This window comes from Acyrthosiphon pisum, chromosome A2, assembly GCF_005508785.2.
Source record: "Acyrthosiphon pisum isolate AL4f chromosome A2, pea_aphid_22Mar2018_4r6ur, whole genome shotgun sequence".
Taxonomy (NCBI): Eukaryota; Metazoa; Arthropoda; class Insecta; order Hemiptera; family Aphididae; genus Acyrthosiphon; species Acyrthosiphon pisum.
In genome coordinates, this window is record NC_042495.1 from 6046085 (window position 1) to 6072092 (window position 26008).

General features: G+C 28.5%; 1 protein-coding gene across 7 annotated transcripts; it reads right to left on the reverse strand.

The window, feature by feature from the left end:
• Nucleotides 1–6400: 6400 nt before the first annotated feature.
• On the reverse strand, nt 6401–25589 carry LOC100165788 (cystinosin homolog). Of its 7 annotated transcripts, none has more exons than XM_008184485.3 (12): nt 25423–25589; nt 25139–25333; nt 11868–11956; nt 11706–11796; nt 11432–11614; nt 10546–10686; nt 8986–9082; nt 8795–8914; nt 8478–8648; nt 8064–8181; nt 7896–7998; nt 6401–7184 (listed from the first exon to the last, which is right to left on the reverse strand). In XM_008184485.3, the coding sequence occupies exons 3-12, from the start codon at nt 11935–11937 to the stop codon at nt 7067–7069; spliced, it is 1212 nt and encodes a 403-aa protein (XP_008182707.1). In that variant the 5' UTR covers nt 11938–11956; nt 25139–25333; nt 25423–25589; the 3' UTR covers nt 6401–7066. The 7 variants fall into 7 exon arrangements, with proteins under 7 accessions (XP_008182707.1, XP_001949769.2, XP_008182708.1 ...); XM_016804091.2 differs by lacking the exon at nt 6401–7184 and adding exons at nt 7572–7689; nt 7761–7828 and having other exon boundaries at nt 25139–25588; XM_029490939.1 differs by lacking the exon at nt 6401–7184 and adding exons at nt 7597–7689; nt 7755–7828 and having other exon boundaries at nt 25139–25588.
• Between the last annotated feature and the right edge of the window lie 419 nt (nt 25590–26008).

A 26008-nucleotide genomic window follows, 5' to 3' on the forward strand; every position in this document is an offset into this window, starting at 1 on the left:
CGAACGTGCACACGTTTTTCGATCTGGCAAAGAATTAAGGAACGAGATGACTCCATAAACCTAGAGAAAAAATGTTCCGACCGTACTATGTTATTGTGGGCTGACTTTAATGAACTTTCGTGATTGTCCGTCGTACACGACGTCATTATTATTATTTTTTTTATCGTATTATATTTATATTTACCGTTTATCATACGAGACGGAAAACCAAACGACCTACAAAACTGTTGTCTCAGTCTTACAATACCTAATGCACAACACGGCAAACTTTACGTTCAGATTTATCCACTTTAACGATGAAAGTTTTAATGATATTGTAAATCGGCCTACTACCTATATCAAATTTTAAGGCAGGAACATCACAATCTAGGCCCCCGCGTAGGTTTTGACATTTTAATTTTATACGAGTTTTGAGTCCTTTAAAATTGTAAATTTATTATTAATTTAAAAACGCTCATAACTTGGATAGAAAATAAAACAAAAAATATAAACACTAAGCAGGGCAAGTAACTGAGTCAAATGAATTATTCTGAACGTAAGACTTGCATAATATTATGTTGTGCGTTCGTAAGACAGAACTACTATACAAGTATGACCATGACATTCCCTTAAAGAGAAACGAATCCGGAAACAAAAAAATTATCTAAGAAAATTTGTAAGCCCACACGATTTCGACTTTTAATAATTACTATTGTTATTTTTTTGCACTTTATGAAAAGTTAGCAGAAATTACGTTAGAGCACTGCGAGGAAAACAATGTATCTACTTTGATTTCTTTGTTTCAAAATTAATTTATTCTATAGTGTTACAATTAATTAATATTAATATAGGTACTCATCGGTACATATTATTATTATTACTATTACAATATATTATATACTATTTTTTGAAAACCTTAGACTATTCTATTTTTAAATTTTATTATTATATAAATGTTATTGAGTTCGTAATATTTATAGCGGGTTACTATTATTATTATTATTATTATTATCATTGGTATTTTGTAATTAAATATATTTATAAAATATATTTAAAGTAATCGCCTTATTCGAAATTTTAGATTTAAGCCTTGATTACGATTATTTTCGTCGTGAACTTATGAACACCAAACCACTGTTGTTACTATTTTACCGAGCTATTACTGTGATTTAATTTTGTTCTATAACCTCTGTCCGCCTTAACTATAACATCTTCTAAAAGTGACTTATGAATGTACATACATATTATTTACACAATTTATATCAATTTTGTTTTTTTTCTAAAGCACTTCCCGTTTGTATATAAATATATATCCGTATATAATAAATAAAATCGTTCAAACTTTGAGTTACAAAAATGTCGGGAATGATAATATTATTGTAACATAATAATATAAACCTCACTATTTTTAAAAACGTTAACTTGAACAGCTCTGTGTTTAATACATAAATATTTAATCAAAAAATTAGACTACCTACCTACGTATATAAATTATTATTATTATTATTATTATTATTAGGTATCTACTGTTGTTATTCGGTAGCTTTCGGGGTACCTACCATTTTTTTGTTGATTTTGGTTTACACATTATACTAAGTGTTTGTAATGTTATTTTTATTGTTATTATTCGACAATCAAAACGAATATTATTTAGTATTATTGATAATAGCGGTAGCGATTTTTGTTTAGTTTTACGAAAGTTTATTATATTATTATATTATAATACTGTTCTTTTAAAAAAAAAAAAAATTATATTCACTTTGATAAAATACGTTTATTGTTAGTTATAAACATATAAAATTATGATGTACACGATAATATATAATATATATTATGGTATTCATGCCAATGCATACCTAACAATGATGTGAACGGTAAATCTTAGACAGTTTAAAACTTTAAAATTACCGTTTGTTACATAAAACCCAATTTAATAATGATATTTATGTTTTACTCGGATTAACATTGTTTTATCAATTACTTAGATACCTATACGCAATATATTATATTTTATACATGCCTAATTAATAATTATATGATATTATATTACATAGTCGTCTACTGACAATTCGACAAATATTGCACTTGTCATTTCGTAGATATTAGTCCTCGGAACCTATATAGGTACTCATCCAGATATACGTTAATAAATACATTTTCCTTAAAATCAGCAATGGTACTGACGCTGAAATCTAAAAAAATAACATTTCTCATAAATAGGGAATATATATAAATTTTCACAAACAAATTTTCCGGCTGATTTTCACTAATAAAATGTGTTGCCCATGTGCAAAAGTTGGACAGACACAAAATACAAACATATTTAGTAGGTACCCACCTATATTTCTCTTCTTGGGGCCAGACCTTTGGCCATCTATATATCAAGCCAGTTCCCTATCCAGGGAGGGTACTGGGCGTAGTTGTAAGACCTATAATTAATTGGTAGATACACTAACACTAACACTAATACCCGTCTACACGCAATAACTAATAATACTGATATAATGATATAACTAGTTCACGTTTCCAATGTTTGAGCAAACTTGATATTTGTTAATTAAATGATATATTTACTGTGCAACCATAATATTTCTTAATTATTTCATCTTTTATATTCTATCATTCAGACATTCTCACTCCTATTCATCAATCATTAGATACGAAACGCTCTCCCAAAAATAATAATATAAAATATTATTCGCCCAAACGTTTGACACTCAAAAAATAGACTGTATCGTAACCATGAATGAGTACGACGTGTACAAATTACCATTTCATAAATGTATAATATATTTTGTTTTTATATGTTCGTAGAATGAGTTAGACTGTTGCATAATATGATTTTTTCCATTAACTTCGCCATCACATTTGTTTGATGGTAGCGTTTAGGATTTTACAGCATTGGCGCATTATACATAATAATATTGTTTAACGATGAACATACAAAAGTTTTTTTCATTTAAAATTGTCCAATAACCACGAAACATGAAATGTTATCAAATCATTGAATATCGTCTGCTCAGAATTATGAAATGGCTTGGATGGTATTAATTTCCCATGTCAATAACAAACGATTTTTTTTAAATTCAAAATCACATAAATGCATTTCATTAGCAGATCTCGACATACGATCTGCCATGGCCAGCGTTGATTGCTAATTGCCACGCACATCATCGTCATTTTTATTTTATATATATTTTAAACCGCCAAACGCTGATTGTATAGGTAACTCTCATCGGGTGATGAGTCATCACCAACGACCCACTATTAAATCCCCGTAGTTACTGCCGATCACATCAAATTGCAAACCCGCACCTTGATTACTTAAAACTGTCATTTTGTTAATTGATATAATATCGGTTGGGTTTAAACTTTAAATACCTACATTTTTCCACAGCACATTTTGTATTCAATTTATTAGCTATCACTTGGATGCTGAGTGCTGACACCTGTGCTAATTAGTAATAATTGACACGTCAAAAAGGATACACTGCCCAACAGTGGCGTAGGTAGTTATATGCATTTGTCCTGGGGGAGAGAGAGAAATTTGTTTACAATGTTCATACCTATTTATAGAATTCTTTATTTTCTATTTAAAATTATTTTGTTGCGACTTGCGATGTCAGCACATAACCCCACTCCATAAGTCGCAAATTAATAACTAAACATTAAATTATAAAGATTCTGTTCCCCCTCCCCTTTAATTACGCTCCTGCTGTTCAACAGTCTCAAGTATATAATATGACGTGTAAAACCAGGTACCTGTTTTAACAATCATATAATATACAGTTAACAATAATCACGACTATAACGTCTCACAAGAAGGTAGGTATGCATGCCTAACTAATATGATAGGTATAATAGTATATTATTTAATCATTGTAATGAATTATGATTCTAAATTCCTAAATGTTTTAATGAATCGCGGACATTTTTGGTCTAGTAGGACATTTCCTCCCGATATATTTTTGATGCGAACATTCCCCCAATCCATTTTTTTTAAAGTTCACTATTTAATAGTATTATTTCATAACTGAATACAGGGGCGTCATTTCAGTTTTTTTTCTGGGTGTGCAAATTTTTAGGAAGGCCAATTTTGACATTTAACCAGGCCATTAAAAAAAAATATATATTTATATTATATATATATAAATGTAGGAAACCTATGCAAACCTATGTAAATATTCTTTCCTTCCCTTTTATAATTCTAATTGAAACTCATAACGACTAATGCAACTTTTAAATAGCTGGCAATTCAAAGAATTAAAAGCTTATAAGCAGTTAAAGCAACCAGCTAATGTCATTACTGTACATATACAAAAACTTAAAATATATATATTTTATAATATTACCTATATATGAAAACATGTATAAGTTAATTATGACGGCGCATTGGAGTATTAATGGCAGGCCAATTGTTAACATTTTTTAAATTAGTGGTGCCATTGCACACCCTGCCACCCCCCCCCCCCAAATGACGCCCCTGACTGAATATGAAATTATTTTTTTGCCTACCTATTGTCTAATATTTTCAAATATTTTCATAAATATAATAAATTACACAAGTATATTTTTTGATCAACTGAACCACCTACTTGAATTAAATTCAAAAGCAATTATTATTATTATTATTATTAAATTGTTAAATATCCAAACTGGTACATTTTGATAAAAAAATAAATAAATATGAACAAAGGCTAAAAAATATGTGTTTGAAAATAACAAAAGAATCAGTAATCAAATGTTTTTTACAAAATGTAAAATACGATAAAACCGTAGGACTTTGGTCAGACTTCAGTTTTTGATTCATCAATAGGTTTACTATGTTGTAACCAAAGCATTTTTTATCTTTCAAGACTGCAGTACTGATGACTGATGAGCAGTTTTCAGTAATATGATAGATATGCAGTTTAACATAGGCTACAAAGTAATAACTTGAAACATTAGGGCCTTTTTTCTTTGTGTGGGAATCACGATAGTATTACTACTTCTGCCAACGTGGCAGCATTAGGGGTCAAGGATTTCACATTGTTTTCGATTATAATTAATAGTACCTTAAGAATATTTCTTTTAATTCCAAGTGCAGAAAATATTATTTTATTTAATCATTGATTTGCTATTTAATTGGTAAATGGTAGGTAAATACTGATAATTTAATGTACATACTTTTACTAAAGTCAATTGAAATCAAATCAATGGTAAGGCATACTTAATGAGTCATGATAGTAATTTGTAGTTGTACAATATTTTCAGTCTCAGATACTTATAAACTAAATCAAATTAAAATTTTTATAGTCAAATAGTTCTCATAATGTATAACATTAGTATTATGAAACTCAATAATAAACAAAATAATATATATTTAATATTTATAAACCAACTGGCAACTATAAACACTATTATTCATGCATATTGACCGATTCTTACATGTTTAAAATAAATTGCACCCCTGAAAGAATAGTGATACAAATAAAAATGTTGGGAAATAGACTTTTAATGTTTCATTATATCATTTAGTCATTATAAATAGGATTTTTAAGTAGCTTATCATTTTTCAATTTTATATTTATTTAAGTACCATTTCACCTGTTTTATTGTAAATCTGGTTTCAGTTTGACTTGTTTCATTATTTCTACTTGGAAAAAAAAATATTTTTTGATTTACCTACGCCACATAAAATTAAATAAAATTTGTTATAATAATATTATTTATAACATTCAAATGTACAACTTGTCTTATAACATTTAAGATCAATAACTCTTAAATACAAAATAATAGATAAGTAAATATTTGTTATTATTACATGTTTTAACTACTTGATACATTTTAGGTATTTACTTTAGTACCCTTTAGTAACCTTAAAAAAAACATTAGGTACTACTTTTGAGATAACATTTATTAATACAACATATTATAATATTGATAAAACTACTATAGTTATTCATATAATAGGTACAATAGTATTATATTAATAAAATTAAAATAATTTTCCCTGTGTGAAACTGTTACTTTTGAGATATGACTTTAATCAGACTTTTTTTTTTTTTATAATTTTAACAAGATATATACAATCTGTACCCATTAGGCACAATAAGAATATGTGATATAATATTTTGTACATGAAATCGTGAGGGAAGAAGCCAATCAGTGAAGGCACTACCTAATTGTATTTAATCAGACTAGAAAAATATTATGTAACAACATTAGTCAGGTCAGAATAGTTACATCTAAGAAGTGTCGGTATTTCACTTGGAAACTAATAAACTATATTTTATTTAAAGCAGAAATAAAGAAATTTGAACTCATATTGTCTTTATTATTATATAAATCAAAAATGCCATGCATACTTAAATATAAAGGATGAAATTCTACAAAATTTTATAGTAATAACTTGAAAAACGATTTTTTTGAGTTGTGTCACTATTCTTTCAGAGGTGCAAAATTATAATCAGTTTTATAGACACATGGAATGTTACCACAGTACAATATACTAAACCAAAATTCAAATTATTTAATCATGGTTAATGCCTAATAGTTATTATTTAGTTTAGTAGTGTAGTAAAGTTAGTAAGGCTTTGTAGGTATACAACATTTGTTTTTCAATTAATTCGAAAATGTAATCATTAAACAATTATTATGATAGTAAATGCTTTGAATACTCCAAGTGGTTTGAGATTTAATTACTGGTTTTATCAAATCATATTTTACAATACACAATAGGTAATATATTACTAAATTAGTTATTGCAATTTTACAAGTTGTGATTAGGTAACACATTAGAGATGACTTTGTAAATAGCCAAGCCACCTGAAACCCTAAAATCTCTGCCTAAAAGTTTTGATCGAAAAAATTAGGTTTCTCCAATAAAAAATGGTACTTCACATTTATGTTTAAATTAAAGTTATTAAATAAGTATAAAACATAGTATAAATATTGTACAAAAGAAAATAAGTAAATCTTAAAATAACTTTGGTGTTAGTGGATAAGTTCAGTCTTGTTTAGATGTACCTATGCAATATAGATGTTTAGCATAGTTAAATTGTTGACTTATCAAAGTCTAGAGTTAAAAATGATAACAATTTTTTTTTTAACATATCTGGTCATCTGGTTTATCAGTTGGTTTAGTGTGCTCTTCTGAATTAGTAACCTCATCATTCTCCACTTCTACCACATTACAATTTTCAAATTCTGCGTAGTTAACTCCACTGGAAAAAAAAACAATAACAACAATAATAATAATTAACAATAATTGTATGCTATTTTAGGTGATACTTTTTTTTTTTGAAGTTTGTGAGATACTAATGCTGTGTTTAAGCCTTAGAAATATTATTAATCAGAATGTTGTACATGCTACCATAAAAGCATACAGAACTAATCTAAGGAACAAAACAAATAGTGATAAATAAATTAAAAAGCTTACAAATGAGCGCATAGAGTTTTATAATTGTTTTCAATAAAAAGTAAAAGATAATAAACAAAAATATAATTTTTGAACACGATACAATAACAATAGTATTTATGAATATATTTAATAAAATAATAATTATTTACATGAACTCAGTTAATTAAGTTAAATTGATAAAACAAACTTTACATATTATACTACAAAAACATACTAATAATAATCATAATAATAATAAAAATAAATTATAGTTTTAATACTAAAATTACGTGCAACCTGTGAGATCATATATTTTCGAACTCTTCGGACTGAAAATATTAAAGAATAAGAAGATTCATTAAGTGTACATTTATTTGGATAATCGTAATATCACCAGAACCATTTGCGCAAGACAGGGGTTACATTTTCCAAATCTTATTTGATTTTTTCTCAAAAAGCAGACGGTGGCTACAGTACAGTAAACATGCAATAAGCTACAACATGCACAATGCAAAATATCAATCGTGGAACATACCTGTAGAATACATAATGTTGCAGGAAAAACAATATGTCGAAAATCACTGACAGCAAACCCAAACCAAATTTGGTCGGATCGCCAAATACTGAGGCCCAATCATCTACAATATAAAAAAAGGTTAATAAATTCATAAACAAAATATTTACAGTGAAAAATCATGGTTACTGTAGTTATATGCGTTGATAATCATCTGCAATATACTAAGTAATCCTCCTGTGAAATCTAAGAATATGTTGCCGATACTCCAACCAATTGTACTCTTACGCTTGTAATTCATTACCGCCTAGAAATAAATTATTTCTATTGTAATATACGAAAAATATAAAATAACCATATTGTATTCAATATAATAGTACTTGAATAAAACCAAGAACAAATTTAAGTATATGTAATGTACTCCTTGTTTATTAGTTGTTATCCTATAAGATTATGGATTAATATTATTATTTTTAATTTTAGACTTCTAATTACAATGATCCACTAATAATCTCAAGTTAAAGATGTTTGTTTTAGTAAAAGTTATAATTTATTAAAAAATAACGGGTTTGAACATTTTTAGATGATGAGTGTTACACATACTTGTGGAATATATTTGATAAGTGTTATGGTCAACTTTATATATGAGCAATAATAAAGGAAGTCCAGCCATACTATCTTTTGTAAATATACTAGAACTAATAGTATGGCTATTAGTAATCCGTAAAAGGACATGATTGATTTCGCTGTCCGAGAAACTTGTTGATCACCTTTCTGCAAAATATACATATATTTAATTAAAACAGGACACTACTTTACCGAATTATTTACATAACATACATGTTTTATATTGTGATGCAATAATAGTGATAGTATTATTACATAAGCAATTTCAATAAACAAACTTAAGTGAAGATTACCTCATAAAAATAACATTGGGCCACAGTTATTAAAGTAGCAAATACAGCATGAATAGAAAAGAAAATGTCGTTTAATTGAACTGGATTTAGTCCACGAGGATTTCGGGCAGAGTAGTCTTTCTATTCAATCATAAAAAAACAGACAGGTAAATAAAAGGTGATCAAAAGACATTGATGACTATTTCCATTACTTCAATTTCAGGTATCCATAGACCAACATTGAACATCGAATATAACATAAATCCAATCAAGTTCAATGCAATGAAGTCAAAATTTAAACCCACAACACTAAAAATAATAATACAAAATATTAAAAAAATTAATCGGATTTTAATCTAAACTGCATGTGCAGTGTCATACTACAATATCATCAAAAATATGAAGAACTATATAAAAAAGACTTGTGTCCATATGTATAGTCAATTTATGTGTCACAAAACTACATATGACATGTTAAACTATGTCTTATGTGACACACAAATAGACAATGCATACGGACATTTAAGTATTAAATTAAAATTGATGAATAGTGGAACAAATTTATACAATTAAATTTGTTGTCATTTAATATGTGGCTTTATAAATGATGTTTGCTATTAAAATAAAACATAAAAATGAATAAATACAATCTGTAAATATCTTGGTTAGCATTACACATAATTTATAAAAACCAAAATGCAAAAAACATCCAACAACCTAAACTTGTTAATAATTTTTAATGATACGAGAAAAGACCTTTCAATTGAATTAACTAAACAATAACAATTCAACTTAAATGCTAATTGGCATTAGAACATTCAAATTTTTACTTTAACTTGTTGAAATTTATAATAGATCGTAAATCGTTATAAGTTATAACACTTATAAATTATACATAAGCTGTCCAACGGATGTTTACCATGTAGAATATTTCAATTGAATACATTAATACTTCATCAAATATCTAGTAATTACCATTAAAAAATGAATAGAAAAATATTTCTTAACACAACATAAAATTATTTTGTTAAATTTTAAAAATGTTAAATTACAAGGTTGTAGTTTGTTAATTATTATACATTTGTATGTTATAAATGTTATAATAAATTAAAATAAGGTTTCTTGGGCAGGTGTCTGTAATAATATCTACCTCTGAAGCCATACTACATGATGTATTATATAAGATGTCTATAAAACATTTGAATCACTTACTACAGAAAAGGACATGTCCATTTTTATTTTTTACCAAATTATTATTATTTTCTTGGTACACATGTACTAACATAGGGACATAATTTTCCATAGAAATTAGTCATACCCAATTAATCTAATACAAATAAGAAGCACATTAATAATTATAGTAAGTCGCAGGGTTCACATAATACTATGTAAAATTATTATCAATTTACAACCAAAAAGAAAAATTTAAAAGTTATCATTTCCATCAATGTTTATGAAAAAACAAACTGTCAGTAAAAATTATGGTTATTTTATTTTGTTCTAATGAAAATGTACTATGTATATACTTTACAATAAAAAGTGGTTTGTCCTAAAGCACATTATATTTCTAGTTATAAAATTATTAATAAATTGAGTCAAATATTAACATACAATCTTCAAAGATGTATCTTTAAAAAAAAATGATCAATAAATTGTGACTTTTAGCAAGTATATTTATTCTTTAATAAAACTAATTGTTTATACGATTCATAGTACATAATAATATTGATAGTAGGTTATATTTTCTAGAAAAACACCTCAATATGTGTTACCTTTTACGTCTCCAGTTTTCATACATCTGAGGATAGAATGATATTGACCATGCAACAAAATAAATCCATCCAACAACAACACTGAATAAAGCCAATTCATTAGAATGTTGCAGAGTGACTCGCACAAAAGCATCACTAGATCTGTAATAATACAATTAATATAAAATATAACTGTGCAAAATGAAAATAAAAACATTGAAAATGTAATTATATTATAAGTAGGAATCCATGAAACATCCCTATATTTTTACATTAAATATGATTGTTTTAAATCAAATACATATAATTTTTTCATGATTTAAAGTATTATTAGGGGATGTAAAATATATATTTAAAATACAGTGATATTGTAAATGTTCTATGCAAAACATTATTTACATTTCAAATAAGAAAACTTGATTTTTTTTAATGATTTAAAATTTTGAATTTTGAATTAAATATTACTCTCATGAAAATATATTGTATAAAAAATAATCAATATCTATATGTTATATTAAAACAACTTTTCTACCAACTCGCTAAGCAAGTCATTAAATGTAAGGTAATAATAATTGTGTTATTAAGCAATATAATATATTTGCTGAAGGTAATCTGCGACAGCCTCATGTCAAGGATTTATATAAAATACTATATAGGTAGTAGGTGCACAGTTCAGTATTGAATAGGTACACTAACAATTGAATAAATCACTAAACTCAGTGAATACAAGAATACAGAAACAACTTTTATAAGAATCAAATATTTTCTTTATAAATATATCAATAGTCTAATAATTTATTTTTTCATTCTTAAGCTATAAGTTTACTTGATATGTATTAAATGTCTGTCATGCACTCATGCTTATAACAAAAATAATTAAAAATATAATATGTGTAATATTTATTACTTTATGGAAGCAGGATAAGCATCAACTTTTAATAAATCGTGGCCGGCATCATGACCAAACAACTCTATTGGCCATACATTTGGACCTGTAGAATTGGTGACTTCTATTTTTGAAATATTTGTCGTCAGTAAGTCTTTATGATTAGTGCTGAGGATTAATGTGGTATTTCCTGGTACATTGTCCCTAGAATAAAAAGGTGTAGGTCAGATTAAACTGTGAAATTTTGTATGTAGGTAACAAAAACAAAAACAAAATATTTTTTCAAGGTACATACGTTAAGGTCAATGTGAGTGTTGCCGAATCATTCACTAACAATACCAAGTCCTGGGTATTGAATGAAAATCTTGCACATGCACGGGATGCACCTGTCAAAAGAATCAATTAATGGTAACTTAAAACACAATGTACGATTGTCACACATCGACATGGTTCTTACTGTAGGCGATCAGGACGAACGCTACTCGAGCAATGCTCCTCATGGTGAATTTCTCAGGTCGGACTGCCATCGGTTGCGGACTGAGGTGGCTGGGGAAAAAAATAATGTTGAACAACAATAAAAACAAACACACTCTGACGCAATTGTAGTCCAAACAACATGTGCATCATATTATTAATAATGTATTGTAATTGTTTGTATTTACATAGGTAACACATGTGTGTGTGCAATTATTTGTCTGACAAAAAAACGCGAAACCGCGATCGATCGAACGACGACTGTGACGAGTATAGGTCGTTAGGTACTCGTTTCGTTAGGTACCCGACAACAGTGGTTGCCGATCGGACGCATGTGCGATCATCCGAGAACGATCGGCGCTACTGTATTCTCGGCTTGCACACATCATAACGTAGTAATATTATTTTATTATTAATTTACTAGTAATAATAAGATCGTCAGTCGATAACTGCAGTGCCAGCGTCCGTCTGTCCTCCGTCTCGCGTGTCGAAAGGCAGCCAGTGGTCGAATATTTATAATTACATATTATCATAGTTACTCGAAGCGTATTACACTGTCTATACATAACAGTAAGTTGTCCGATTTGTTCGTACCGAACCGGCTACCGTGTAGGTACATGTTATTATCATAATAATTATCGTTGTTTATTTAAATACGATACGCCGAACAGACGATTAACAAGGTTGTAATACCTGTACCTACAATCTAAAATCAGTTAAATCGTTGTTACAACTGAATCGATGGCGATCGAGCCGGTCAAAAGAATAATCAATACCCATGATCAATGTCTGCACAGTTTTCAGCCGTCCGTTATCATCGCAAATACAATACTGGCTTCGAACGTAATTATTATAATCGCTAAAATATTACATCACGTTCAATGTCGATCTGTCCATCAATGTAGGTCGCGGGCGTGCATAAAATATTATAGTTATCATCGGGTATTAAAATATTCAATAAAAATCATTAATTATTATGCAGTGGAAACAGAGAAACAATAAGCGACTATAACAATAATAGCCATTGTTCTATGATATAGCACGGTAGCGCGATAGTTTTTGAAGTTTCGAACGCGAAACGGGCGCGCGCTCGAGATAAGACGGGTCGGCGGTCCCGACTGATAACGGTACAGCTGCAGCTGCAGTGTTAAGGGGACACTACACTGATATATTTTGTTGTCTTCGTCTTACAAATGCGTAACATAGCAAAATATGTACGATCTGTAGATTACGTTTAGCTCAATTAGTTAAAAAATTTGAGTGAATCGACCCATAATAAAACTTGATAGTAAGAACATTATCTGTGTTTGTTTTTTTACGATGATTCCGTTTTTAAGTGAGCTATAAGCGTTTTTAATTTACGCTATATTGTATATACGTATTACTTGCTAAACAATTGAATAATCGTAAGAAACTCACTTAAAAAAAACACAGATAATATTCGCACCATCAAGTTTCATAATAGTTCGATTAACTCTAATTTTTGAACTAACGGAGCTAAACGTTATCTGTTGAGCCTAATTTGTCTGTGTTACTTGTAAAACGGAGGTAACAAAGGCCGTGTATAGCAAGACGTACTCGCTTGATGTTTTTATTTCAATAAAACGAAAACCTTCTCGTTGGCAGACGGCATGATATCGATCCGATCAAAGAACGTCAAATATTACATAATGTCATAATATTACATAATAATTAAAATTATTATTATTATTGTGAGGATGTCAGCGCTGCACTATTAATATTGTTTTCACTCATCCCTGGCCAACCGGCCACCACCCACGCCCGTGTGAGCCATTGGGCCATGTACAACGATAGGTACAAATATTATCTAATACAGTTGCTAAATTTACATTCAGCAGATTCGCTAACCACTCAGCTTGTGTGATTAGGTTAATTGATTTATATTATAGAGTAGATATACCTACCTAACACAGTAATACCTAAACACTTGAACATTTCACATTTTAATTAAAATTTTCTATATATTATATTATATATTTTTTAAATATTTTAACTCTTTTTGATCTATTTATATAAGTAAGTGAAATTTGTAATTTTTTTCAATAACTATCAATAAAAACATTTTTGCTAGGTCAAAACACTGGAAATATTTAATACATGGTTCCTTATAAGTTGTTATTAAAAAAATTATTTTGAATTTAACCCTCAAATTTTGACGCTTTTGAAAACTATACAGGGAATTTTCCATTTTGACCTCTCGGCTCTAAATAGTACCAATTAGATCCACTTAATCACCAGAAAAGATACTCAAGTTGAAAATCTATGCATTCTTTCAAAAATATATGTATTATCGTGTATGCACAAGAATTTAAAAAAACAGTATTGTAAGTACAGTATTGTAAGATCAGTAGGTAGGTACATCGCCCCGCCCAGAATCAGAAATATATACCAATTTAGGTAGGTAGTAGGTACTTATAATAGTGATATATGCCGAGTGCTGACTGATCATCTCCGCTCAGAATAGATTTTGAATACAATAATTATAATAGGTATCACGTAGATCTCATGTTCATCACATCTCTACTCAATGGTACCATCGACTCCCCCGACTTACTAGCCACTGTTTCATTTCGCGTTCCCCCCTACTCTACTAGACACCATTCTCTTTTCTCTATCCCTACCCATCTCACCTCGTATGGTCACAACCAGCCTCTCCACAGAATGTTACACCTATTAAACCAACCTTAGTCCTACCACTTTACTTTTTTATCTGTTATCTACATATAATTGTATTAATTTACTTTCTACTTATGTAATTTATCTATTTTACTATATTTTTGTTAACTAAATGCTCTTCGGGACGTATAATCATCAAATAAATAAATAAATATATATCATTGTATTTAAATTGAACACCTATATTACAGTCAAGGGCTCCCGCAATGTGGCTATTGCCCCCCCCCCTTGGGAATTTTGAACTGCATGTACTTTATTATATCAATCACTAAAACTATTATTAGATTGTAAGTCATTCTTATATTTTGCCCAGGTGGGATTTTATCCTACGGGCGTATTTGATTACAGTGACTTTATAGTTTATACTTAATGATAAGGTCGGATCAATCGATACCTCAATTTTACAGTAGAGCGGTACCCTCACTTGCCGAACATTTTACGTTATTTTTGCAACAATTTTGTGATTTATCAGAATTTTTAAATATTGCAATATTTTACATAATGGGTACTATATATAGGCCTTATAGGTACTTTAATTTCATAAGTCATAATAAATTATTAGTTAAATATCCGATCGCATAGGCGCAAATATGGGAGGACTTAATGGGCTAAGCCCTCCCAAAAATAGCCATAGCCCCCCTACATTTCCTACATTTTGTTTAAGCTTATATTCATTATTATCAAAGTAAGGCTTTAGTTCCCCCAAATCCCAAACGTTATTTGCGCATATGACCCGATGGAAGTTATAGTATAGATCCCTAATTATTAACTGTAGAAGTATTTTTATAGTTTATAGTTCATACACTAAATATGTGTATATTATACTTTTATATAATGTATAAAATGCGTAGTGAGGTACCTAGGTATTTGTTGTCCTAGACGTCAAAATTTTAATAGTTGCAAATTTTAGATATTTTTAATCCAAGTAAATCAAAAAATTATATGAACTATAGTGACTATGTAAGTTGTGGCTATCTGTAAATTGTAATTGGTACTGCGTAGATAATCATTTGTCAATACTATATTAGTTGAAAAAGGTTATAACTTATAAGACGTAGGTATTAACAGGATAAACACTACAGTTATACCTACACTATGTTTTATATACCTAATATATAAATATATACCAGGACACCAGGTGGTCCAATTAAGTGTCTACATAAACTCATTATTCCAAAAAGTTTTAACTTTTTTGAAAATATTATTTTTAAATAATTTGATGTCATTTAAAAATTAAATTCAGAAATGTTGTTTTGAAATGATATCAAATTATATTATGTAAAAAAAAATGTTTTCAATAAAGTTGAAAATAAAATAATGAGTGTAGAATGTAGATATTTAAAAGAATCACCCTGTATATACCTATATATTATATATTTGTTCCGGACTTCCGGTAGACTGTGAACTTATCAAACAATTTCCTAAACTGATCATTAATTAGTTCAAACTTAAATTAAAGGGCATATATCAATTGCGCCGAAGTGACCTTTTTATCTGTATGAAATCGATTGATTGCGTCGCGTATCATTTCCGCCAAACTTTTTTATATTTTAATTCCACCGACCAGTGGCACAAATGGGGGGTTCTTGGGAGGCTTAGCCCCCTCAAAATAGAATAGTATACCATTCTTAAAAGTGTGTACCTACCTATAAATTATAATTTTAAAAAAAATGTGTTGGGGCTTGAGCCCCCCTAAACATTTTTCCTATATTTGTTCCACTACCACCGACTGTCAAGTTTTTACTATTATTCAAAATAAGAAAAATCGATGTTAAGTATTTGTTATGTCTTATGTGGTTTGAGTTGAGTCACCAGTGATGAGTTAATACATTTTATTTTCATTCCATCCATTTGCCATTTGATTAAATTCTGTCTATCTAAAATATTTAAATACATTTTTTTTTATGAATACAAATTTGAAATTATTACTGTAAATAATTAACGGCAATATTCTGTAACATAAAAATATATACGTTTTATCAATATAGCATTGTAGGCCATGGTCACGAAAAAAAATATTTTCATCACGGAAAAATATTAATTAAACAAAATACCTACTATTCAGTCATATTTTTAAATTTCTACAAAGTGTTTTTTGTTGAATATTTATAATATTATATTGAATAAATAATAATCTTTTCTTGGTAGATAACTCAGTAGTAATGCTTAAAAATAGCTGCTACTAGTCAATCGTAATTTGTTGTAAGAAGTAATTAGTTAAAGAATAATAATTATAATCATTTAACTTTTAAGCTTGTTATTAATCCTATCATTGAATCATTAATTCATTGGTTATAATAATATATAGGTCCCCTATATAAATAATTTAAGTAGGTATAATATAGGTTCCTACCTATATGTATATTAATATCTATCACAGTTGTATACCATAGATATCATGTATAAGTGTTAATTTGTACTCCAATGGACGCGATAGTCTTTGTTAAAGTGGATGATGTATTATTTTGAATGGTTTCATGATATATTATAACAAAAAAAGCACACGCAAAACTTTTATCATGGGTGGAAATCAGATGTTATTGTTGGTTGGTGGACTGAGTGGAGGGGGGATATAACAACTTAAAGTACTTAAATGGTAATTAATGTAATAGTACCTATACTCAAATACCCGAATTTTCTCGCTGCAATATTTTTTTTTTGGTTTAATAGGTAAACTATCTAAAACTTAAACAATTTACTAATTACATTAGTCACTGCTCATTGGATTCACCGCGGTAAATGGACTCATTCGCATATTGGACTCAAACAGACTGGTCCTTATTTATATGTTTATTAATTATTTATACATATAAGAAAAAATCGTATACTTCTAATTGAACTCACACACTGGTTAATAGGACCAATGTATATTTTATGCGCATATTTCCTGAATTTTTAACCCATTTTCACGATTTTATCGTTTATATTTTGACGATAATCAGTATTCCCTCGACTTACCATATCAAAAAGTATAAAGTATTGAAAAGATTTACAATATTTTTTTACATCATTTGAACTCATTATTTACAAAACAGTGTTTTTGAAAAAATAAAATATTTTATATTTTTATCGATATAATTTTTCACGTTTTTGTTATTTATAATTAACACCCTACATTTGAAATACATAAATAAATAATAATTAATATTTATCAGTACCTACCTAACTACATGGCCAAATTTAAGTTTTTATTACATTGATTTATAATATGTATAATGTTTATTTTAGATTCTGAGTGAACGATGAATGTATTGATTTTACAATGTTGTGTCTTTTTTTTTAATTTTTAATTTTTTAATTTTTTTTAGGTCTGTAAATGATAAGTAGCTGAAATAATGCTTCGATTTTCAACTTCAGTATCTTGTTCGATGGAAAAGTGAACATTGTTGGTGCATTAGGGAGGTCAAAATTTAAAATTCCCAGTAATTTTCAAAAGCGCCGTGAAAAATAAAAGAAAAATTAAGGAAAAAACGGGAATTTTTACGCAAAATCGGGTTTCCACAAAATCTACTTTGGTTTTTGCTGTAACTTTAAAACAAATGACCGCAGTACATACATGAAATTTTCACTGGTTTCATATTTCCATTTTCTATACATGATAAAATTTCCAAAATATTTTGATTTGTTTTGAACTGTTTAGGGACATTTTCAATTTCCAATTTTATTAGTTTTTTTTCTATGAATGTCAATATAACTTTATTTTTTGAGTAAAAATACTTGAAAATTTAATACAGTGCTCCTACTATATAGTTACAATAACATTTGAAAAATATTAAAAATTCTTAGTCTCAGTTTTTTTTTATAAGCATTTAAAGTTTAAATATTGACAAAATACGGAAAAATCACGAAAATTAGCAAATTATTTTGAGTTGAGAATTCATAAAAATTTTCCTTTTTAAATCTAAGATTTAAAAGTGTAATACAAGATTCCTTATAAGATTATCTACCTTTATCGAAAAAAAAAAATGTCTATAAGAAAGTCAAATAAAATTTTTATGAGCAGTTGAAATTCAAATTTTTACAACATTGGATATCCACTCGATTTCTTATGTAGCAATTTTCTTATTTTGTTGTAATTCAAAAACGAATAACTGTAGATACATGAAAACTTCACTGAATGTTTATTTTATCAACTCTTATACTTGATAAAATTTTCAAAATATTTTGACTTGTTTTGAGCTGTTTACGGACAATTTCATATTTCAATTTTCAATTTTTTTCTATGAATATCAATAAAGTTTAATCTGTTGGGCCAAAAAGTGTACAAATTTAATACAAGGCTCCTAATGTATTGTTACAATAGAAGTTGAAAATATTAAAAATACATTGGCACAATTTTTTTTCATAACAATTTTATATCTAAGGTTTGAAAATTTAAAACAAAATTCTACGTAAGTAGTTAATTCTGTTAACAAAAAAACAAAAAAATTCATAAAGACAGTTCATTTTTACAGTCATTTTAAGTTCAAATTTGGCCGAAATTACATATTAAAAAACCAAGAATAACTATTTTAGTTATTTTGTTGTAATTGTATAATATTATTCGTGGGTACTTGAAACTTCTAAAGTATACTATTATATATCTATTATGATAGTATCACGGTTTGTTGTTGATGTATAACGCGTTATAAGTACCTAATGGATATTGTGATATGATTAATTTGGAATTTATTATAGGTACCAGATATTATAGGTCAATTTTTTTTTTTAATACCATAGATAAGTATGTTAACCTACTTAACCTAGACTGACATACGCCGTGTCCTTTCAGAATCATTTTTCTTATACAATGATATTATATCATCAAATTCAAATTTAATACCATCCATTATACAGTGACCCACTTTACAAGTACTGCTTGTACTGTACAGCAGAGCGACATCCACTTGCCCACCTTTTTAATTATTGAACATTTCGCTTTATTGACTCACTCAGTGAATGGACTCATATACTCTGGTTCTAATATAAGTCTAATAAGCGGCGAATACTGTATTTTCAATTAAAATGTAAATCTTTTCAATTTAAAAATCTATAGTTTAAAAATTTGATAAAATGTCCATCAGAAGTTCTAATTTAACAAAAATGTAAAAATGTAATAATATCGAAAATATATGTAATTTTGGTTGTAAAATGTATTTATTTTTATTAGATAAGCGGTTGATGTTCAAATTATCCGTGTCCTTAGCATGTAGAATCAATTTTTCGTATAATTTTAAATAATGCTTAAGTAGAAAAATATTTAAATTATTTTTTATTTGATTTTAAGGGGAAATGAAAGATTTTTTTGGGTGAAGGGCCTTCCCACCCCACTTCAAGCTTCCTACGGATTACGTCAATAAATAATTAAAAAGTGATCTTAAAACTAATATAAACACCATACCTCCTCTTTATTTCAATATAGCTATATTTCAAATAGTATTATCGCTGTACAGATGCTGCAGAATAAAAATTAATCTAATACAAATTAATATCGGGGATAGACTTTTTTATTAAATATGAAAACTCAAACATTGTGCTTACGGAAACTGATAGTATAATAATATGGCATTTATTTCCGATTTCGTTGTAAGAGAGTAATTCACTGTGAATTTTTAAATTTTTGTGTACAAACCTTATATACAAAATACAAATTATGTTTTTATACTCAAAAGACCAAAACTACAAATGTTTATATGAAAACGAATAACTAATATTATGAACTATGACACAGTTGCAATATTTTAAAAATTAAATGTCAGTACCTAGTTAAAATTTTAAACATAGTAGGTATATAAGTGTGAACGCGGTGAAATTGCTAATAAATTATTATATTGAAATACATTAAGCTTTAAAGTTTAAATTCATAATTACTAGTTTCGTGTTTGTAATTTTGAAGGATAGGATAATGACGTCTGACACTCTAATAAGACGTAATAATGTAGGACGGTGGATATACATTGTATATAAAAATCATGCTTGGTGAGTAATGGCTAATGACATTTTTAAAAATTGTTTGAAGGTGATTATTATAAAATATGTTTGGAGAACTATTGAAAACATCGAAAAATGTACAACATATCCATATTATATATATCTCATAAAAGTAGGTACCCATCGGTATTATAGTGGTCATACGATATGCACCATAATATACGTGTATATTATATTGTGTAGAATCAATTTTGATTTATAAATATGAATTATGATACGTGATATTATTAAATATGGCTCATAATTTAGTTATTGATATTGTAATTTAAACATTATAAATTTAAAAAACTAAATGTTGCATAGTGATTATTATTAATTATGCTTATAAATGGCCTATATGAAAGTATTATGTTTGTGTTTATATATGTAAGTAAAAACAAAAGTTCAATAAAATTCAGTTTAAAAAAAAAAAATGTTATTACCTATATTCATAAAAATATTAATCATATACCTACTACACATTTTATACATAACAAAAAAGCAGTAACTTTGCTATATTTTAAAAACTTAGGGTTATTTTCATTATATACCTACACAATAATGATATAATAAAGGTTACCTACTTACTGCTTTACAATACAGTAAGTATATATGCCTCTAAAAAGTTCAGATGAGTTTTAATTTTTTTAGTTACAACCAAAGTTAGTTTTTAGTTTCAAAAACCAAAATTAGATTAAATACCTAAATCTTAGAATAAACTTAAATCTTAAATTGCTTTACATATAATAAACAAGAACAATATATCCAAAGTAAAAATGTCGTAGAAAAATTATACCAGAAAGGGAAAAATACCTGAGGAAATAATAGGTATCCGATAAGTACATCACCATTAATTTAATTGATATGATTATATTTAAAGTCTACAAAATTGAAAATAATGATAATACCTAATAATAGTGTAATAATATAATTAGTTATTAATTATTATAGCTATGACTAATTAGTTACATTAATATGGTGTATAGCACGGTGATTTTTTTTATTATCAAGCGCTATTTATTTTCACAGTAGGTAGGAGGTAGATCCTATTCCCAATAAATAAGTCATTATTTCCCACATACCATTAAAATTTAAAACTCGACTAGTCGACTGCAGATCATAGTTCACCAGGCAGAGGAGATATTTTAATACCTACCTATACATTATTACATACGAATAAATACTATCGTTAGACGCGTTATTCGATTAAAACACTTGGTTATAATAAAATGATGTGTAGTGTAAAAAAATATAAATTGTGTTAAATCTGTTTGTATTTATATTATTATATTATAATATGTAGCTGTATCCCAATTTATTGCAATCGATGTTTTCGCCGTGATGTTTGAATACACAATATTATATTAAGTTATAACAGTTGTGGTCAACAGCCGGTCAATTAAATTATCTTTTTAACAACCAGTACGCTACACGTCCCCTCTAATAAATTATATTTTTACTGCTTCGGATAACTACACGACACGTTTGATTGATTTGTACGGTTTTTACGACGGTCAAAATTATCCTGTTTTATCAATGCATACACGTTTATGTTCCAATATGCCATGGTATTATACAAAAATAAACACTTTGCTTTCAAGTTTCAACCGAACAAGACGTACTGAAGTACTTTCCGCAACTATTACAATATTGATTTTATATCTACCAACTGTTTTGGATATGACGCAAATCCAAACTAAACTCCCAGTACAGGACTGATAATATTATAATTCACTAGTGATAAATATAGTATATTACAACCTAGGTATGAAGTATATTGTATATACACCGTACCAAATTTTCAGAAATTATCGGTTGTATCCAGTTGTACGTCAAACGAAATATTTGTTGTTATTTGGCCTACGTTCATTTGTGTCTTTTACTTCAAATAGAACACGTCAACCATTCCAGATGAATTTATTGTTGCTTTTTTAAATAAATAATTTAAATAAAATTATATAATAATGTCTTATACAAACGTAACATTGCTAAGTTATTTTTCAATTTATTACTTTAATTTATCGACTACACATGTATTATTATATTATTAGAATATACCTTATTATTACAAGAAAACTTAAAATTTAGAGATAACAAGACGTAAATCTCGCACAAGATCACTATCCATGTACTGAAGTTAGGTGTATGGAGCAGTCTGACTTGGTTTGACGAAATAATATATCGAGAGTATTCTAAATTCAATTCTAAACGAGTTTTTTATATAAACGTTGATAAGACGACAAAATAAATCAAAACAACATCTCAAATCGGACTTTTAAATCCAATGACCAATGCTCTATATAGATAACACTTATTTACTCTATTTACGATCTAACTACGCTCTTACTTCAAAATTTCGTCTTAACAATAAACTTATTATACCTACTCTATACCGTGGGTTCTCAACCTTTTGAGGTCCACGCCCCCTTTCAAACTATTTTATGAGTTCACGCCTCCTCCTCCCTACTATAAGATTGATGTATGTATAATATTTATATGTAAACTATACTTTAATTTTGGTTATTGGATAAAAATGAATACAACTTCAATGACGTTTTTTTAATATTAAATGAATTTATTTGCACAAGAAAAAAAATATTATTATAATTAGAAATTAAAATTAACTATTATTAAATATACAATGGCAAAGTTTTCATTTTTCGTGTTTTTTTTTCAAAATTTTCACGTCTCCCCCTGAAATTTCGTCACGCCTCCTTAGGGGGAGCGCGCCCTCCAGGTTGAGAACCACTGCTCTATACAAGTATTATACTAACTTACTACATAATATTGGGACAGTTTGACATAATATTATCTCCGATTTCGTTCATAATATCTAGTATAGAGCAATATCTCACCCAAAAATCTATACAGCCATATATATATTTCATAAAACGTAGATACCTAATATCTTCTATCGGATAATTCATTTGAACTCAGTGCACGATGCACGATTAATACAACGCGCTTATGGCGCAACGAGATCCCGTTACAGCTATTGTACGCCGGGCTTATTGAAAACGAAGAACAATAAACTCAATAATTATTATTTTTATTCAAATATTTCATATGGTAAACCGTTCGAGAGCTGTATCTATCATGTTATATATAATATATTATGCGTATATTATGTATAAATGAACCAAACGAAATATGATAGTAAAATATTGTATTATTGTCATTTTCGTTTAGTCGATTTACGAAAGAAAAATACCAGAACAATATTTAATTGTAATTTCTAATAATTGTATATAATAATATTGTATACCTACATCGATGTCATTATAAAAACGAAAGCGTAAAACAGCTCCCACGTAACACAACAATATAATGTCATATTATAATATAAACAAAATATTTAAATATAATTGTTCCACGCGGTGTTTATTTTAACAGGTATGCACATTTCGGCAATTAGAAAAATAAAAGTGTACGTAAAAGAGATAAAAATTAAAATATTCGTCCTAAAACAAAATGCATCGTATCGATCGCATCTTATGTAGCAACGACGTCGAGAACTGCAGTCTCGTACATCGCATGACACGACGTGTAGAGCCACAGTATTTACCATTTAATTTTTTTCTTAAATATAATTGTTTTTTTTTTTGTTAAAAATTCCGTTTGTCAAAATATTCAAAATTTCAAAATACTCTATCTTTAGAACATACTAAAAAACCAAACACTAATATTAAGTCAAAATATATACTTTAAATCGTTATAAAAAAAATTAAATAGGTTGTGATGACTTACCCCACTTCTGGCTTGGTTGTCACATTATCACGGGGTTAATCGCCGTCCCAGGTAATTGAAATGATAAAATTAAGCTTTTAGTTGTCAATGTTAAATTTATGTCAAATTTAGAATAATTCCATACAAATTAATTAAATTCATAAATAAAAAACAACAAGTTAATAAAATGTTATAAGTTCAAACATATTTAGTTTGAACTTTTTGTCGTAGTACCTCTGCTGAGAGGCCTCTACAGACTGTCTAATCTGCCTTTTTATTTTTATTTTTATTTATTTTAACCTACAAGCTATCAATTGTTCTTATTGTTCTTTTTTTTTTGTAACAGATTGAATAAAAAACACATAAATCAAAAAAAAAAAAAGTTTGAACTTTTTAAACACAGGTAAGTGATCAATCCCTTGTAATTTATGATGCAACAAACCCCAATCTACAATTTGATTACAAAATATCAACCTTACGAGTTGTCGAGTTATATTACTTTTCAATACAAACGAAAACAACACAACAAAATACCCGTTATACCCTAGTTATTTGCGAAGTTAACAATTACAACGTTATAGGTATACCTAGTATGTAAATGGTAAAATATATTAAATGTATTTACGGAAAAAATTACTAACAGACTTTAAATTCACTTTTTTCGTCCTGAAATCCGTTATACGACTACAACCAGTCCTTGGTCGAGATAAAAATTAGATACCTATTTATAGGTGTCATGTAGTTTCAGAGTTATTAACATTGTGACAATCAACCCGTGTGACAACTAGCCCAGTATCCCCCACAGCTAAAACCGAAAATTGGACTTGGTGAGGTGTAAGAAATAACGAAATAATAGTACGTAATACGCCGTAAGTTACTTACCGATAATGTTATTTATAACTTCTGAGGCAGGCGACGGTTCTGCTCCGCGGGCGAGTGGTGCGACAGTCGGCGGCAGACTGGCGCGAGATTGTCGTCTGTGCCCAATCGATGGTCGTCTTCAGCGGTAAGTGCAATGATGCTAATGATATATTATCAGCCTTTGAGGTGGAGGGAACGCAGACGATTCGGCGGTAGCTGCAGACGATTATGATATAATATTATATTATCATTAACAATGTTGTTGATAAATCGCATCATTCCCAAAGAACATTATTGGTACGTACAATATTGTAACGCTCAAGGAATAATGGTGGCGACCGCACAGTATACGAGATGACCTAACCGGACGATCGGCTTGCGTCAGATTCGAGGAAGACGAAAAAGACGAAGAATAATGTGAGAATAATGTAAGAATGCGATAAAAGAAAATCAACAAAAAAAAAAAAACGATTGTAAATAATGTAATATTACGTTATAAATTATAATGATTTAATATATATGTATAATTTATGTAGATCGACGTCCGATTTTTTTTATCTGCAAATATATATATTATGATGTTTATTAAACGACTGCGGCGTTTTACAAATAAGAAGAATCGCGGAGGACGGGCGCAATCGCATGAAGCGTATAGCCACGCGGCGGCGGATTTCGAACGATGAGAGCACGCGTGACAGTCGCCGCGACCGTCCGTAATCGTATTAATGTTAATATTGTTATGAATAATATGATAAATAACAATACCTGGCCCGCGTGACCTCGGGAGCCTTTCCCGCGCGAAATTTCTTCACCTGTCGCGATCCACTCCCCCCCCCCCCCTATCACAACCAGTGTGCCCCCCCCCAACATCCAATCGTATTCGCATTTGCT

Coding starts and splice junctions, on each gene's coding strand:
- LOC100165788 (XM_008184485.3), bottom strand. CDS start 11,937: ATGGCAGTCCGACCTGAGAAATTCACCATGAGGAGCATTGCTCGAGTA. Junction 11,797..11,867: donor GTTCGTCCTGATCGCCTACA/GTAAGAACCATG, acceptor TTCTTTTGACAG/GTGCATCCCGTGCATGTGCA. Junction 9,083..10,545: donor GAAAACTGGAGACGTAAAAG/GTAACACATATT, acceptor TATTATTTTTAG/TGTTGTGGGTTTAAATTTTG.